The 16,585-nt window shown below is 45.9% G+C and overlaps 2 protein-coding genes across 7 annotated transcripts in view; one reads left to right on the plus strand and one right to left on the minus strand.

Moving 5' to 3' along the window:
- Positions 1-16,585, minus strand: part of FYCO1 (FYVE and coiled-coil domain autophagy adaptor 1) — a 77,960-nt gene that overhangs the window by 20,931 nt on the left and 40,444 nt on the right. For all 6 annotated transcript variants that reach the window (XM_008981530.5, XM_035275060.3, XM_002758275.7 and 3 more), the window contains one exon: positions 14,801-14,945. In XM_008981530.5, the coding sequence (XP_008979778.4) occupies positions 14,801-14,945 (145 nt within the window). The remainder of the gene's footprint in view (positions 1-14,800; positions 14,946-16,585) is intronic.
- CXCR6 (C-X-C motif chemokine receptor 6) lies at positions 731-7,276 on the plus strand. Its single transcript, XM_008981526.5, has 2 exons — positions 731-823; positions 6,113-7,276. Exon 2 carries the CDS (start codon positions 6,134-6,136, stop codon positions 7,151-7,153), a length of 1,020 nt encoding a protein of 339 aa, XP_008979774.1. The 5' UTR covers positions 731-823; positions 6,113-6,133; the 3' UTR covers positions 7,154-7,276.

Consider the following 16,585-nt stretch of genomic DNA (forward strand, 5'->3'; position numbering starts at 1 on the left):
ACTAGAACTGTACTGAGATAAAAGTCGTCAACATCTGGGGAATTCCAGTAGAGAGGGCAGACCAAGGAAACCAGATGATTCCAGCCAGGCTAGGCAAGGTGGGTGAGCACTGCCTGCTGAGGGGCCTGAGTGGTGTGGGCTTAGGAGGTGGGGCTGCACCAGGACCTCTGGCAGACCCATCATCATCCTGTTCATTGGTCTGGTAATGACACAGACCTAAGTGTGTATCTTCAATTTGCCAGTTTCTAGCTGTGTGGACTGGGGCTGTTATTTTGGCTACGGTCCTCAGTGTTCTCATCTATAAAAGAGGGATAATATCCACTGCAGGGCTGCTATGGGGCAAGACAGCTATCACATATGCTGGAGCTGCAAGTGCACGCAGAACCCAGCCATGGACTCAGCATTGGCCCAGACCTCAACTGTTCCAAAAAGATGTCTGACTAATGAATGAAGTAATTTTAAGGTACCAATGCTACCATCTTCAGTGGATGGCCAGAGCCAAACTTCCTTATTGTTCCCCTTTAATTTAAAAATAAAACCCCTGTCATACTCTGACAGAAGAATCAGCCCCGAGGCAGAATGAAGGGGGTATGGGGTATCAGTCACCCATCCATCTCTGACTGACCCACACATTACACAGGGGAGGGCTGGTCATGTGGATTTGAAACTAAAGGACAGGAGTAGGGATGGGTCTCGTATATAACCAGCTGAGGGCTCTTAAAAAAGGTTCAGCGGAAACATGAACCACATCACAGAAGTAGAGGCAGACCTTGCTTCGTGAGCAAGCTCATCTGTGGAACAAACTGTCCAAGCATTTCTGCTGGTGAGTCATTTGTCTTACTCTTTATACTTAAAAGAAGACAGGGAGGACTAACTCCAGGTATTGTTGGTATTTTCAGATTCCTGTCTGTAGTGGGGCACAGTGTAAAATGCCAGGCTATGGAGCTCAACTGCTTTTAGTTCGAATTCCATCACTGCCATTTGCTACCATATGGGTTAAATTGGAGAAACAGTGAACATGTTTCTGGGCACATGGTTAGTGCCTGTGGGCTGATGGTACTACTAGTAATGGCACAGTCAGATACACCTGGGGAGATAAGGAGAATCTAGTTAGTGTCTATATTTGCTCAACGAATAATTTCTGTTTTCATTTCTTTTGCCTAAGACAGGCTGTTTTCTCAGATTATCATTTATGTTCTTTTTTCATTATAAATCAATGTACTACTATAGAAACTTTGGGAACTATTAAAAAAAAGGAAGAAATAGGTCACCCATAATTCCCTCAGCTAGAGGCCAACTGCTAATTAAATGCAATCATTTTTCTAGGTTTTTAAAAGTACAGTCAAAAATCATATAGTTTATCATGAACTCTAAAATGAGTTCTGAATACATGGCAGAGGGATTCAGGGGGTTCATGGACTCCCAGAATTGCAGAGGGGAGTGTGTGTGTGTGTGTGTGTGTGCGTGTGTGTGTGTGTGTTTGACATCTCTTTGTTGTAACAGTAATAGCTAACACTTTGCATATTTGCTTTGTGTTTATAGTTTTTAGCAATTTAACTGTATTACATTTCCCAAAATCATTAAAAATACTTCCTAAACATTTAAGTCATATTCTATGTCTGAATTATAATTTGCTTCATTTATTTTCAGACTTTTACACTATTTCCAAAGTTGTATATGTATTTTTTTAATTTGCAGAAATCAAAATAGGATTTTGATTATAGAAGATAAATAAATGAATGTTTTTGGCCTCTTCTAGAAGGGAAAGTAATTTTTAATACTCTATTTGCACAGCACTGTCCAGGCCCAATCTGTTTACCAATTACTACACAACAAAGTTTACCAATCCTTACACATGAATTTGCATAGGTCCTTTGAGGAAATGTGTCATAGCAGCATAAGGGACCAGCAAAAGTGGAACAGGAGGATATCAAAAAAAGGCAAGAGCAAGTCAAGCAATAATGGGGAGCTGGACATTATTCTTAAGAGCAAAGCCACCTGTTTCATATTTCAAATGATGAAAATCTATGTTTTTGCCTGTGTGAATTAATAACACATACACAATATCTTACCTACTGAATAACTCAATATAGTACCCCAGAAAGCTTGTGGGGGGGCAGGATGTCTACTGGCTGACTTATCTCCCTTAGAGATCTAACAACTGTGGTCTAAGGGCAAGGATGATTTATTAAGCAGTCTTAGCCCAAAGGCAGCATCCTTCTTGCTAGAGAGAAAGGGCACTTTGGCCCCTGGAAAGACAGAGGCAAGCAGCAGCATCAGAGACACTGCTCCCAGTCAGGACTCAGTATCAGGGACAGAAGTGTTTTTGAGTGGATTAGGAGAGGTAACCTCACTGTTTATATGTCCTTGTCTGGTCAGGCAATATTTTGACTTTGTTAAACGTGGCAGAGATTCTATCCAAACACCTGCTCTTCTTCATACACCTTCTTGAGGTGCTGGCCAGACATGGCTACAGGTCACCAGAACTGAGCTGCTGCATGTTGAGTATCTGCAGGTCAGTAGCAAGGGCAAAGCTGGCACTCATGGGCTGATGTTCCTGCAGCTGCTCCTGCTCCCACACCATAGGTTACATGACCCGTTGTCCTGTCCGTGGTCTTTGGCAGGGTCACAGGGCAGAGGGAAGGGTCAGACAGAAGTGACATCCCTGGGTAAGAAATGCAGCCCATCTGGTACCCCATTTCAGTTGGGTCTTCTGCTTGTTAAAGGAGTCCCCTAAGTCCTAACCTGCCAATCACAGAAGCTAAGACAAGGCTCCCCTTTGGGGAAATCTACCTTTTTTATTTTTATTAATTAATTAATTTATTTATTTATTTTTTGGGAGTAAGGGAGGAAGGCAGGAAGGGAGGGAAGGAAGAAGGGAGGGAGGAAGGAAGGAAGGGAGGAAGGGGGAGGGAGGAAGGGAGGGAGGGAGGGAAGGGAAGGAAGGAAATCAAGCAATGAGAGAGACATTGCTGACCTGGATCTAGAGGTTTACAAGTTGATTTCTTTTTTTTTTTTTTTTCTTTTTTTTGAGAGAAGGAAAGAAAAAGAAAATGAGTAAAGGAGAGGAAGAAAGAGGAAGAGAAAGAGGGAGGGTGAACGGAAATATTGCTTTATTCTGAAAAAAAAAAAAAAAAAGGGTATTAATAATGGCCAATCAATGTTTCATTTAAACCTATGAGTAAGTGTGATGTGGTATTGACAAGAATGTATATTTTGTGTATTTGAAGTGGAGAGCTCTATGAATATTTATTAAGTTTACTTGTTCCGGATCTGAGTTCGAGTCCTTGATATCCTTATTAATTTTCTGTCTCATTGACTCTAAGTCTCTATGTATCTGGGTGTTAGGATCGTTAGCTCTTGTTGTTGCATTGATCCTTTTACCACTATATCTTTGTTGCTTTAAAATCTGTTTTATCCGATACAAGAATTGCAACTCCTGCTTTTTATTTATTTATTTATTTATTTATTTTTGCTCTCCATTTGGTTGGTAAATCTTTCTCCATCCCTTTGAGTCTTTGTGTATCCTTGCATGTGAAACAGGTCTGGATGTAACATGCCGTTGTGTTTTGGCTGTGTCTTTTGATTGGGGGATTTAGTTGATTTAAATTTAGGGTTACTGCCATTTGATGTTAACTGGCTGTTTTATCCATTTGTTGATGTAAATTCTTCTTTATGTTGGTGCTCTTTACTTTTTGGTATATTTTTAGAAAGGGTAATACTGGTTGTTTCTTTCTATGTATAATGCTTCTTTCAGAAGCTCTTGTAAAGCAGGCCTGGTGGTAATAAAATCTCTGAGTTCTTGCTTGTCCATAAAAAATTTTGTTTTTCCTTCAGTTGCGAAGCTTAGTTTGGCTGGATATGAAATTCTGGGCTGAAGGTTCTGTTCTTTGAGGATGTTGAATATTGGCCCCCACTCTCTTTTGGCTTGTAGAGTTTCTGCTGAGAGATCTGCTGTAAGTCTGATAGGCTTGCCTTTGTGGGTAACCTGACCTTTCTCTCTGGCTGCCCTTAGTATTTTCTCCTTCGTTTCAACCCTGGTGAATCTAACGATTATGTGCCTTGGGGTTGCTCTTCTTGAGGAATATCTTTGTGGTGTTCTCTGTATTACCTGGGGTGAATATTGTCCTGCTTTGCTAGTTTAGGAAAATTTTCCTGAATAATATCCTGAAGGGTATTTTCCAGCTTGGATTCATTCTCTCCGTCGCATTCAGGTACACCTATCAAACGTAAATTTGGTCTTTTCACATAGTCCCACATTTCTTGGAGAGTTTTGCTCATTCTTTTTTATCCTTTTTTCTCTAATCTTGTCTTCTTGTTTTATTTCATTAAGTTGGACTTTGACCTCTGATATCCTTTCTTCTACTTCAACAATTCGAGTGTTTAAACCTGTGCATACTTCTCGGAGTTCCTGTATTGTATTCTTCAGTTCCATTAATTCACTTATATTCCTCTCTAAGTTGTCTATTCTTATTAGGATTTCATCAAACCTTTTTTCAAAGTTCTTAGTTTCTTTATGTTGGGCTACAACATGTTCTTTTAACTCACAGAAGTTTGTTATTATCCATTCCCTGAAGCGTGATTCTGTTATTGGGATGCACTCGTTCTCCATCAAGCCTTGTTCCATTGTTGTTGTGGAACTGTGATCATCTTTAGAGGGACAGGCGTTCTGATTTTGAGTATTCTCAGCCTTTTTATGCTGGTTTCTTCCCATCATTGTAAATTTATCCTCCTGTCGTCTTTGAAATTACCAACTTTCAGATTAGGTCTCTTGATTGGACATCCAAGTTGTTAGTTCTCAGGGCCAGAACAGTGGCGTTAAGACTGATGGTGCTTTTCTGCCCAGGATTCTCCTGTCTGGCTTCCTTCTTGTGTCCGTAATAGGCGACTCTGCCTTCCTGGCGCTCCAAACCTCGGTCAGAAGGGGAACCAGTCTCGTTTACTCTGCGGCGAGAGCTGCCGCGCCAAGGTGCCGTCACAGCCGCTGCACTGGCCTCAGGAGTCATGCTGGCGACCCGTGTGGGTCCTCCAAACCTCGGTCAGAAGGGGAGCCAGCCCTATTTACTCTGCTCCGAGAGCTGCCACGCCGAGGTGCCCGCGAAACCACTGTGCCGACCATAAGAGTCGGGCTGGCGACCCGTGTGACTCCTCCACTGGGGATCTTCTGCTCCGTCAGCAACCAGAATTTGTCGGAAAGTGTGGCGTCCTCTAGTTCTCTGCGCTTTCACTGAGAGCTGCAATCCTGAGATGTTAGCGATCGGCCATCTTGGATCGTTCCCCTCAGAAATCTACCTTTTAAGAGACTTCTTGCTCAGAAGTCTTCAGGAAATGAGGCTCTGATGGTGGAATGCCATAAACTATGTTAGATGATGAAGGGGAAGGTTTATTTGGGAAGTGAGGAGAACTACCCAATACTTTATTCATGAAGCCAGCTCAGCCAAAGTGCTGGGCAGCCATGGGCTTTTCTGTGCCTTGGTTCCCCATTAGTAGCCTTTGAAAATCTATGCAATTGAGGGGAAGTAAAGGCAGGAAGGACTGCCTACCAGCAGAGCAGTCTTGTCATCCCCAAACATGTGTGGTCTCCAGGAGTCTCCTTGATAGTAGAGCCCCCTGGTAGGGGCACTGGCTTTAGCTTTCACAATTTATTAGGAAATGGGGCTCAGGATGGGTAACTGTGGTGAGGCAGGGGGAGATGAAAACAGGTGCTTCCCATTGATGAGCTCAGATTACCAGTGATAATCTGAGCTCAACCACCCATTCTCATGCTGCTTTTCCAAAGAGCACTATGCCCACCTGGCAGCAGGGTGACTTTTGCTCTCAAAATACTTGAGCACAGGATTTTATGGAATGTACGTAGGGGTCAGTTATGAGTTGTCTCCTGGATGGGTGAGATCCTGAGAATTTTCAGGCTAATAGAGAGTCCTTGTCCTGCCTGAGCAATTTCCCCTCAGAATTGGCTATTTTCAATATTGTTGCTGTGTTGTTCCTACACATCCCAGTGGGTGGGTTTAGGGGACGACTATTTCCCCCCTAAATGTGGTCAATGGGACAGCAGAAAGACAGAGAATGGCATCCTCAGCCCCAAATATAATTCCTGGGTTCTTACTCATAGGTGTTCATTAGAACAGACACCATGGCAGAGTACAACTACGAAGACTATAACAGTTCCTACGAGAGCAGCCGGGAGGAGCATCAACAATTCCTGCAGTTCAAGAAGGTCTTTCTGCCCTGCACGTACCTGGTGGTATTCATCGGCGGCCTCGTAGGGAACTCCCTCGTGCTGGTCATATCCATCTTCTACCATAGGCTGCAGAGCCTGACGGATGTGTTCCTGGTGAACCTGCCCCTGGCTGACCTGGTGTTTGTCTGCACTCTGCCCTTCTGGGCCTATGCAGGCATCCGTGAGTGGGTCTTTGGCAAGGCCATGTGCAAGACCCTACTAGGCATCTACACTATAAACTTCTACACATCCATGCTCATCCTCACCTGCATCACTGTGGATCGTTTCACTGCAGTGGTTAAGGCCACCAAGGCCTACAACCAGCAAGCCAAGAGGATGACCTGGGGCAAGGTCACCTCCTTGCTCATCTGGGTGATATCCCTGCTGGTTTCCTTGCCCCAAATCATCTATGGCAATGTCTTCAATCTCGACAAGCTCATATGTGGTTACCATAATGAGGAGATTTCGACTGTGGTTCTTGCCACCCAGATGACACTGGGGTTCTTCCTGCCACTGCTCGCCATGATTGTCTGCTATTCAGTCATAATCAAAACACTGCTTCATGCTCGAGGCTTCCAGAAGCACAGATCTCTAAAGATCATCTTCCTGGTGATGGCTGTGTTCCTGGTAACCCAGACGCCCTTCAACCTTGTGAAGCTCATCCGCAGCACACAGTGGGAGTATGATGCCATGACCAGCTTTCAGTACGCCATCGTAGTGACAGAGGCTATCGCATACCTGCGTGCCTGCCTTAACCCTGTGCTCTATGCCTTTGTCAGCCTGAAGTTTCGAAAGAACTTCTGGAAACTTGTGAAGGACATTGGCTGCCTCCCTTATCTTGGGGTCTCACATCAATGGAAGTCTTCTGAGGACAATTCTAAGACTTGTTCTGCCTCCCACAATGTGGAGGCCACCAGCATATTCCAGCTATAGGCCTTGTCAAGGTTTTGAATAGCTACTCTGGAATTTGTAAGGCATGGCTGTGTCCTCTGGATTGGTGAGGCAGGCTTTGTTTATAGCTTGCGCCTTCTCATGGAGAAGTTATCAGACACTCTGGCTGGTTTGGAATGCTTCCTCTCAAGTGTGAATATGTACTGTTCTCTTCTTGAACACTCATGCTGAAAGCACAAGTAGGGGGTCTAAAATTTTTAAGGACTTTCCTTCCTCTATCCCCAAGAAGGCTGAAACCAAGAGGGATGACATGCGACTCCTATGCTGTCAGGTTCTCCTTGATTGGCACTGGGGCTGAAGGTTGAAGAGGTGAGCACAGCCAACAAAGCTGTTGACGGTAGGTGGCACACTGGGTGCCCAAGCTCAGAAGGCTCTCCTGACTACTGAACAAACAGTGAAGGTAAGAGCAGCTGAGAAAACAAATGCTGGCTTATCAGGCTCACACCTCAACCACCAGGGCACCTAACAGAAATGAGATCAGGTTCTGCCTCACTTTGGGGTTTGACTTTTGTATAGGTAGATGTTCAGGTTGCTTTGATTAATCCAGAATAACTAGCACCAGGGGCTATGAATGGGCAAAACCAAGAATGGCCCTTACCTGCCACTCTTTGGAGTAGATGTCAGTTTTCCAACAACGGGCAAAACGAAATGATAATAGGCTGAGAATTCAAGTGGTCCATGGAATGTGGAATGCTTGAAAAATGTGCAAAACATTGTTTAAGACTGTAACGAATCTAAGCCGCAGTTTTGAAGGGAACCCTTTGGTGGCTTTGCTCATTTAAAAATGAAATTTTCTAATGTCTGCCATACCAATATGTATAAATGTATATACACACATGTTACATATTAATAGCATATGAGTTTCATAACTAAGAAATAAAACCTTTAAAGTCTCTAAACTTTCATACTTCAGTACATTCTATTTTAACATGGTATGCCTGGAATATACAAAAAAGTTACCTCTGGGCTCAGAACACGGAAAATAAGTTGTAAACTTTCAGGGCGGTGTTCTATCAAGGAAATGGAATATACCAGTGACAAGAGCCCTGCTCTTTCACTGTGGTCTCTAACCTCCTGTCCAAAGTGCGGGGCAGATTTGTTTAACTTCCAGAACATGGTCACAGGATGAGCCAGAGTTTCAAATGTCAGGTTTTATGCATGTTTATTAAATCCTGGCTATCTGTTCAATAGGCTTAAGGATGTTTTTGGGCTCGTGTATTCCAAAATCACTCACCAAAATATGGAGAACCAACTGACAACAGCTAAGGAGACTGCACAGAGAGACAGGCCAGAACTGACTTAACGGCGTGATTTTGGGGGTTGGAGAGACCACAGCTGAATCCCTGCCACTCACCAGTTAGTAAAACCTTGGGCAAATCTCTTAGCCTCCGAGCACCTGTTTCCTTTCTTTTTAGTGAAACATGGATCATAACAGCACCCACCTCTAAGGACTGGTGTGAATACTTGCTGCATGTGAAACACTTGGCACAGTTTGCATTTGTGGAGAAAAGGTCCAAAAAATACTAGTAATTATTATTTCTTACAAGAACTGGTGACACAAAATAGAAGCCCTCCATGTCAGCCCATGGGTTAGCAAGGGGAGGGAGGGTTTTTACTGTGCCTTCCAGGTGTGTGGCACACCGCTTTCAGGGCCCACAGGAAACCTACTGTTTCATAAACATACCTAAATGCAAAGCAGAGTTTTACTACACGCAGACCAGATGGATCTCCAAGTGCAACAAATTCTGCCCTTTTAGGGTGACAAGGCTGACATTTATCTTTTAATTGGCTTTCAAAGAGAGTTTCTGTCATTCCCCCTTTGTGCACTCATGTTAATATGGAGTACTTCTGACAGAGGGGCCACCAGTCTCCGGTTTCCCTGACAGCGTCCCGGCCCAAGGGACAGAGGCAGAAGCAGAGTCCTGCAGCATCTCCATGAGTCCCCATGGTGAGATGCAGCATGGTGTGATGAGAATGCAGGGTTCTGGGCTAACTCGGAGGTTCCGTGACAGCTCCACCACTATGTATCTCTAGATAGGTGATTCAGCACTCTCAACCTAAGCCCTGGTTCACCACCTACACCACTAGCTCATGACAGCCTTCCCTCCCAGGGTGCTCGTGAGTACGGCCAGCACACTGCAAGTGCCATGCTTGGGCCTGCCTGGTCACAGCAACAGAAAAGCAGCACCTGGGACCAAGGGGATTTCCCTGACCAGGTGCCTGCCCCCTCCCAGGGTCTCTGTACTGACCTTTTGTAGCTTAGGAAAGCCCTGCCTGCCTGGCCCCAGGAACAGCACAGCAGCAAAATCTTTCTTTGCCTTCTCTGACACCTCAGCCACTCATTGATTATATGCCTCTGGGCCCTTACCTGCCACTCTTTGGGGTAGATGTCAGTTTTCCAACCCCTTCCCCTGGGTAGGGGAATAAACACTGGCACAACACGTGCAGATTACAGAAGCCCTTCATGCCTTATCTCAATCCATCCACAGCCCAGGAAGCAGAAGATGCCGCTGGTACCGGCTCCATTCCACAGAGGAGAGTGTGGTCATGTGCAGGGAAGGGCTAGTTCCCAACCTCAGGCTCACCCTTCTTCCTTCCACTTGGCTCTCCCCTCCGTTCAGTCACACCAGCATGTGGCATCAGAGGCCTGGGGAGAGGGGATCAGGCTGAGTGTGGGCTGTACTTGAGTCCACATCGCCTTGGTGTGGCCTCAAGGTTGGAGAGTAAAGGACATGCTCTTTCCCTACCAAGTTCCCAAACCTGGGGTAGCTGCAGTACTTATGCGCTCCAATCCCATTAGAGATATGGCAGAGGCCACGAATGGCCATATCATCTGAGATGTGGGGAACACAAGATGACACTGGCTCTAGGGGCTACCTGGGAGCTAGGAGCCCAGGTGTGTCCTCCGTGGATATTCTGGATGGAGGAGATGGTGCCACAGAAGAGAAAAGCGGAGAGCTACCCCTACTGCAGGGGTGGAGGCAGGGCAAAGAGTGATCAGGAAGTGGTCAGGAAGGTGGTTAGGGCCGTCACTCTGGCCTCCTCCTCCAAGGGGCTCTCAAAGCAGCACCCTCTTCCAGCTGCCCAGTCCCTGCTGGTCCCTGGTAACTAATGCCATTGTGTAGGAGGCCTGGCACTATCATCCCCATTTTCAGATGAGAAAACTAGTTCAGAGAGATTAATGCCTGACAAAGCTCAGACAACAGAGCTAGGACTACCACTTCAGTAAACAGCTTCTTTCTTTGCCCAGAATGTTGGCTGCAGAAAGGTTTCCTGCCACTGACAAGCCACAGGGTACCTGTCACCTCTGTGTTCAGCTGAAGGTAGTGATCTTGGGTTAACCCGCGTGCAAGGTGGCTTTGTAACCTTAACCATTCACCATATCCTGTTCTCATTTTGTTTCTGAGATAACAAGCATCAGATCTCCTGGTCGGTGACAAATCTACCCCAGCACCCCTAGACACTCAAACACAAAGCACCACTTCTGAAGCAATTACTGGCAAAGACGCTCCGAGGGTTCAGGGTTTGTTTCTGTGGGAGAGTTTAAGCTCAATTAGTGTCATCCAGCTATCTGAAGGACCTTCCTTGGAGCAAACAGTGAGACTGCGTAGTGCAAGGTACTGTGAGGGCAGCAGTACATGCGCAGTTCAGGCCCTGATGGCACATCAGGAAAGCAACACACCTCCATGGAAGTCTTCCCAGGCATGAGGCACTGGGCTGGGCTCAGTGCTCCACACACACAGTTCTCATGTAATCTTCCTAATACCCCTAGAGGTGGGTGCTGTTCTAGTCTCTTCTGTATAGGAAAGGAAACTGAGTTCGGGGACTGCCCTGCCTAGAGCCATGGGGACTGCCCTGCCTAGAGCCATGGAGCCTGGAGGTGGCACACCAGGCGTGTTTGACTCTGGAGCTTGAGTTCTTCACCACCATACTGTCTGTTCATCTGGTAGCCAGAGGGGGAGGCTGGGCCTCAAGGAGGCCGTGACTGGGTAGAGGCTGAGCAAAGGCTGAGGGAGCCACAGCCCAGTGCTCCTGCCAGCTCTTACTCCACAGGCCTGGTTCACCAGCTGCCAAGTGCTTGGTTTCCTTCTCTGCCTCAGTCTGGAGAACAGCTGGGCACTTGGTCAGTGGAGATGGCAGAGGATAGGCCTAAATGACCGAAAAGGGGGGTGTACAGGTGTGTCTGGAGGTCTCTGATGAACACAATCTTTTCTGCAGAAGTCAGGGGCTGTGCTCCTGCTCTCACCACCATTCTAGCTCTGAGCCATGCACAGGGACCACTGAGAGGTTGCTTAGCCAGTCCCAGCATCCAGCCAGGTCTCCCTGGCAGGCTGGACTTTGGGACCTCTTCCTGACCCATCTCTGCCAGGAGGAGGGGCAGCGCAAACAAATTCCTTAGCCCCAAGAATGTGTACTTGTGCGAAAGAGTGAACATGGAGGCGGGAAGATGGGCAAAATGAGGACATGCGACGGGGAGAAGAGAGCTGAACTCTTCCGAATGACTGGAGGGAGGAGTCCAAGGCCTAGTTCTGGCACCTCCAGCACTACAAATGATCCAGCTTCCTGAGGCTTCAGCTTCTTTGGCTATAAAATGAGATGATAATTTTCACTCCCTGGTGGGCAGCACAGGGACTAGCGAGGTCATGAGTAAGAGCAGCTGGTGCAAGAAAGGCGCATAATAGAGTCACTTTCAACAACACTACTTCCAAGTGGCCTGATATTCCTCATGAATTTAGACTTAGTGTTTAAGGTCTCCCAGATCCCTTCTTATTTGGGACTTGCTTATTTTTTCTTGAAGTTTCTTGCCAGGGATGCTTACACAAATCTAGGGCTTCAGATTTCCCACACTTTCTCAGACTCTTGGTGTTTTTTATTTAGGTCTTAAAAGTTAAGAAGAAAAAGAATGTAGGAAAACATTACTAGAAATACTTGTGTTTATCTCCAGCTAATGCACAAAAAGGTGACTGACAATGCAGCCTTTAACTGACTTGGAAGAGTGGCTCTTCACCCAAACAGAAGTGCAGGGATTGCAGGTTCCCGTCAGTTAGTACCAAATCCGTCTTGGTGGTCATGGACCAGCACGCTGGCAGTTTCCTTCCCCTGGAACAGTTCCTGATTTCCCAAGACCAAACCACACATATTTGTCAGCAGTCGGAATGCCTTCTGTTTTTGTTCCTACTCGGCAGGGGAAGGTGAGGGGCAAGGAGAGAGCCAGCTGTAGGATAGTCACTTTCTCATGCAGACTAGAGGAGGCAGCAAGACACTTTCAAGCCAGAGTGTCCTCCCAGGCCCGCAGGTTCCTGGTCCTGCTCACTTTACCACCTACCATCTACCCACCAAGCTTTCCATGTGGTGGAGGAATGGAATGGACCATGCCCCAGGGACCCCTGGGCCATAGGCGTTGGGAGAACACTGCAGGCTTCCATGGTCAGGGGCTGGAGGAGTATCCCAGGGAGGAAAGAAAAGCCCAAAGTCACAGAAATGACAGTAGTAGAGGCAATCTTGGGTCTAGTGAGCTTGGTGATCAGGCTAGCTTTATCCATGAATCTACAACATGGTGAGTTCAGTCACTCTCTAGTCAGGGAACAGAGGGGTTGTGTAGATATTCATAGGCCTGAAGTCCCTTGCACTGGCAGCCTCATGAAGATTAAATACAGGCAGGAGAAATCCTGAATGATCAATCTGACAGATCAGTCCTCTGAATTCTGGGCAGGAAAAGAGGGGCAGATCTCAATGTTGAGGCAGGAGCATCATAAAAGTCCTTAACTAGAGAAAATGGGTCGAGAAACATCTGGGACCTGGGAACCACATACATTCTTTCTTGAGTTTCTGAACTTAAGAAAGTTCTTTGTTTGTAGAAACTGCATTAAAGTTGGACAACAGGGGCTGAGAAACATCAAGCAAGGACCTCCTTTTCTATGGGTCCTATGTCATGAACTCTTGGCATTTTAATATGGTGGCACTTTATACAATTCACGTTTTTAAAAATTGGCCCTTGTAAAACTCTCCTGGAAAAGCTTGTTGGAAAATAGCTATACTAGAGAAAGGAGAGGGCCAAGGGAGAATAAGCACTAAGACCATCGTTGCAGTGGCTGTTTTGTCCTTCTGAAGCCTGCTCTTATACATAACAGGCTGACTGTAAGCTGCAGCATTCTTGCAGCAGTCAGGAAGGTTCGGTGAAGCCAGGTTGCTCATTAAGAGAAGCATAAAATACCAGTGCTAGGGCAAAGTGCAGCCTAGATGAGTGGAAAGTCCCTTGGGTTCCACAGGGCACCAAGTAACAAACAGACCCGTCCATATTTTTCTTACTGCTAAAACTTTGAGGCTTTGGGTGGGTTTATGTGCAGCTAAAGTGACCTCTGAGAGGACACATCTATCAGAGACAACTTCAACTAACTCCAAGCTTCCTTTCTCACGGCATCCTTACCAAGCCTGATTAGTGTTTCCAAAAGATGAACTAAACTCACCGTGCTGGAGCCTCACGGATGAAGCTAATCCATCACCAAACTCAAGAGCCAAGACAGCCCCTACTCACTGTGGCCTCCGTGACTTTGGGCCTTTCCCTTCCTTCCTGGAATACCTTCCTCTGAAGCAAGGTGCCCAACCCGCAGCCCATAGGCTGCATGCAGCCCAGGACTTTAAACGTGGCCCATACAAATCCATGAACTTTCTTGAAACACTATGACATTTTTTTTGGGGGGGATGGTGATTTTTTCTAAGCTTATTAGCTATCGTTAGTGTCAGTCTATTTATGTGTGGCCTGAAGCAATTCTTCTTCTTCCAATGTGGCCCAGGGAAGCCAAAAGATTGGACACCCCTGCTCTGATGCATTTCCTGACTGTATTAGCCTGCAGTGTTCTCCCAACCCCCACATTCCAGTGGTTCCCAGGGCATGTTCCATTCCCTTAGCACGCTGCAGCATGTTGCTCTGATCAACTGTCAAGGGCGGCCCAGCAAGGGTTGCTGTTATAGGCCGAATTGTCTCCCCATACCCCAAATTATTCACATGCTGAAGCCCTAAGCACCAGTACCTCAGACTGTGGCTGCATTTGGAGATTAGGCATGTAGACGAATGATTAAGTTAAGATGATGTCATTAGGGTGGGCCCCGATCCAATCTGACCATTGTCTATAAGAAGAGATTGAGAGACATGGAGACACACCAGGGGATAGCCACATGAAGAAGCGGTAAGGGGGCAGACATCTGCAAGCCAAGGAGCGGCACCTCACAGGAAACCAAACCTGCCAGCACCTGACCATGCATTTCCAGCCTCCAGAGCTGTCAGAAGGTAAATTTCTGTTATTTAAGTCACCCAGTCTGTGGTATTTTATATAGCACCCAAGCAAACTAATACAAGTGCTCAAGCCAAGAAAGACAGGCCTTAATGGTGATGCTGAAACCAGAGGCCATTGACATCTCCCAGGAACTCCCTGCAAGGCTCAACACTGACCACTCCCCAAGCGCTGGTGCTCTTCCAGGTCATCACAAAGCACTGTTCTCAGGTACCTTCCCTTAGGCAAAGACAGTCAATCCTGCTTCCAACGTCTCACTTCACTCATTCTTTGATAAGAAAGCACAACAGTCAGGCTTGCAATGAGTACTCAGGAAACGGATGTGACGTCTACTCACTGTTCAGCCACATTTGGGTCAAGAGAATCAGTTTCAGTGGGTGTCTCAGGCAAGGAGGAGCCGGACTCCTGTATCTGGCACAATTCCTCATCTGTGATGATATCAAACACAGCATCGTCCGGTGGCCTGTAGTCTGTGTTTGCTCCTGGGCAGCAGAGGCAGATCGGAAGAGAAGAGACACAACACACTGTTATGCACAGGCTGGGTAAGGGCCCTCAGGAAAGTGAGAGTGCAGCTATGCAGAACAAGCTGCTGAGGCACAGTTTAATTAGTCACTCAACTGACAGCTGTTCTGTCCAGAGTTGAGAGAAACAGTTGCTGGGACATTCCAAAAATGTAGAGGAAGGCTGACAGATGAAATGGTATGTACAACCTAAGAGACTTCTCAAAGTCAGGGCCTTAGAGATGTTTCAGCCTCTTGTGTATTCTCTGAGGTCCCTTATTTGAAAGAAAAACCTTATTAGGAAAGAACCAAATAACAGAAAACATACTTCTATGCCACTCAATCCTTGCTCCATAAGACACAGGCAGTACTTACTCATATTTTTGAAAGCAGAAGTCCATCTGACTTGCGTTTTCCATTAATCCACTGATAGGTGGAAAAGAACCTCCCTGTGCTCAAGGATTTGCAGCAGCCATTGGGTTTCCAACCAGGCGCCTTGTGTCTGACTGTGTAGGCCAGGAAGGCCACCATAGGAATGTTCCTGTACCAGTCATCTGCCCACAAACACTCCAGCACATGTCATGGAAAAATGTGAGGGCATATTTGAGGCAAAAAAGAGAGAGAAAAAAAAAGACTGGGTGTGGTGACTCACGCCTGTAATCCCAGCACTTTGGGAGGCCAAGGCTGGTGGATCACTTGAGGCAAAATGGTGAAACCCTATCTCTAATAAAAATTCAAAAATTAGCCGAGTGTGGTGGTGGGTACCTGTAATCCCAGCTACTTGGGAGGCTGAGGTACAAGAATCACATAAACCCAGGAGGCAGAGGTTACAGTGAGCAGAGATTGTTCCACTGCACTCCAGCCTGAGAAACAGAGCGAGACTTTGTTTCAAAATAAATAAATAAATAAAATGAGCAGATGGGAAATGTCAAAAATCAAAGCAAGTAACCTTAGCACTCTGTGGTCACTAATGAGTCAGGGCAAGCCCATGCATAGTTCCCGGAGTAGTTAGCAAGAAAAATGGTTCCTGCTAACTTAAAGTTCTTAGCTGGACCTGCCACATGACCACTAAGATAGGCCCTGCTTTAGAAGGAAAGTTCTTCTTGTCTCAAGTTTGTATAACAGAGAGCTTGAGGCATATGCTAAAAAAGGGGGCCAGGGATTGTTTTTTTTCCATAGACCCAGCCACATTCCTGAACCTGCCTTGTAAGGCTGGCAGAGGGAAGGGAAAAATAGACAACAGGGATCTAAAATGATGTCCACTGACAGAAACCAAAGCCCTGAATAAATAGAAAATTATACCACGTTCATGAACTGAGTCAATTTTATTGAGAAGTCAATTCTCCCCAAACTGAACTAGAGATTCAATGCAATTCCAATTTAATTATCACCCAGAGTTTTTGTAGAAATTGACAAACTGATTACTAAAACTTATATAGAAAAAAACAACCAAAAACTTATAATAGCCAATACTTTGATAAAGAACAAAACTGGAATCACTCTAGCTAATTTTAAGATCCTTTATAAAGCTACGGTAATCCTAACAGTTGGGTATTGGCGAAAGAATAGGCACATAGATAAATGGAATAGAATAAAAGTCCAGATATAAATCCACATATATA

Source organism: Callithrix jacchus, chromosome 15, assembly GCF_049354715.1.
Source record: "Callithrix jacchus isolate 240 chromosome 15, calJac240_pri, whole genome shotgun sequence".
Lineage (NCBI taxonomy): Eukaryota > Metazoa > Chordata > Mammalia > Primates > Cebidae > Callithrix > Callithrix jacchus.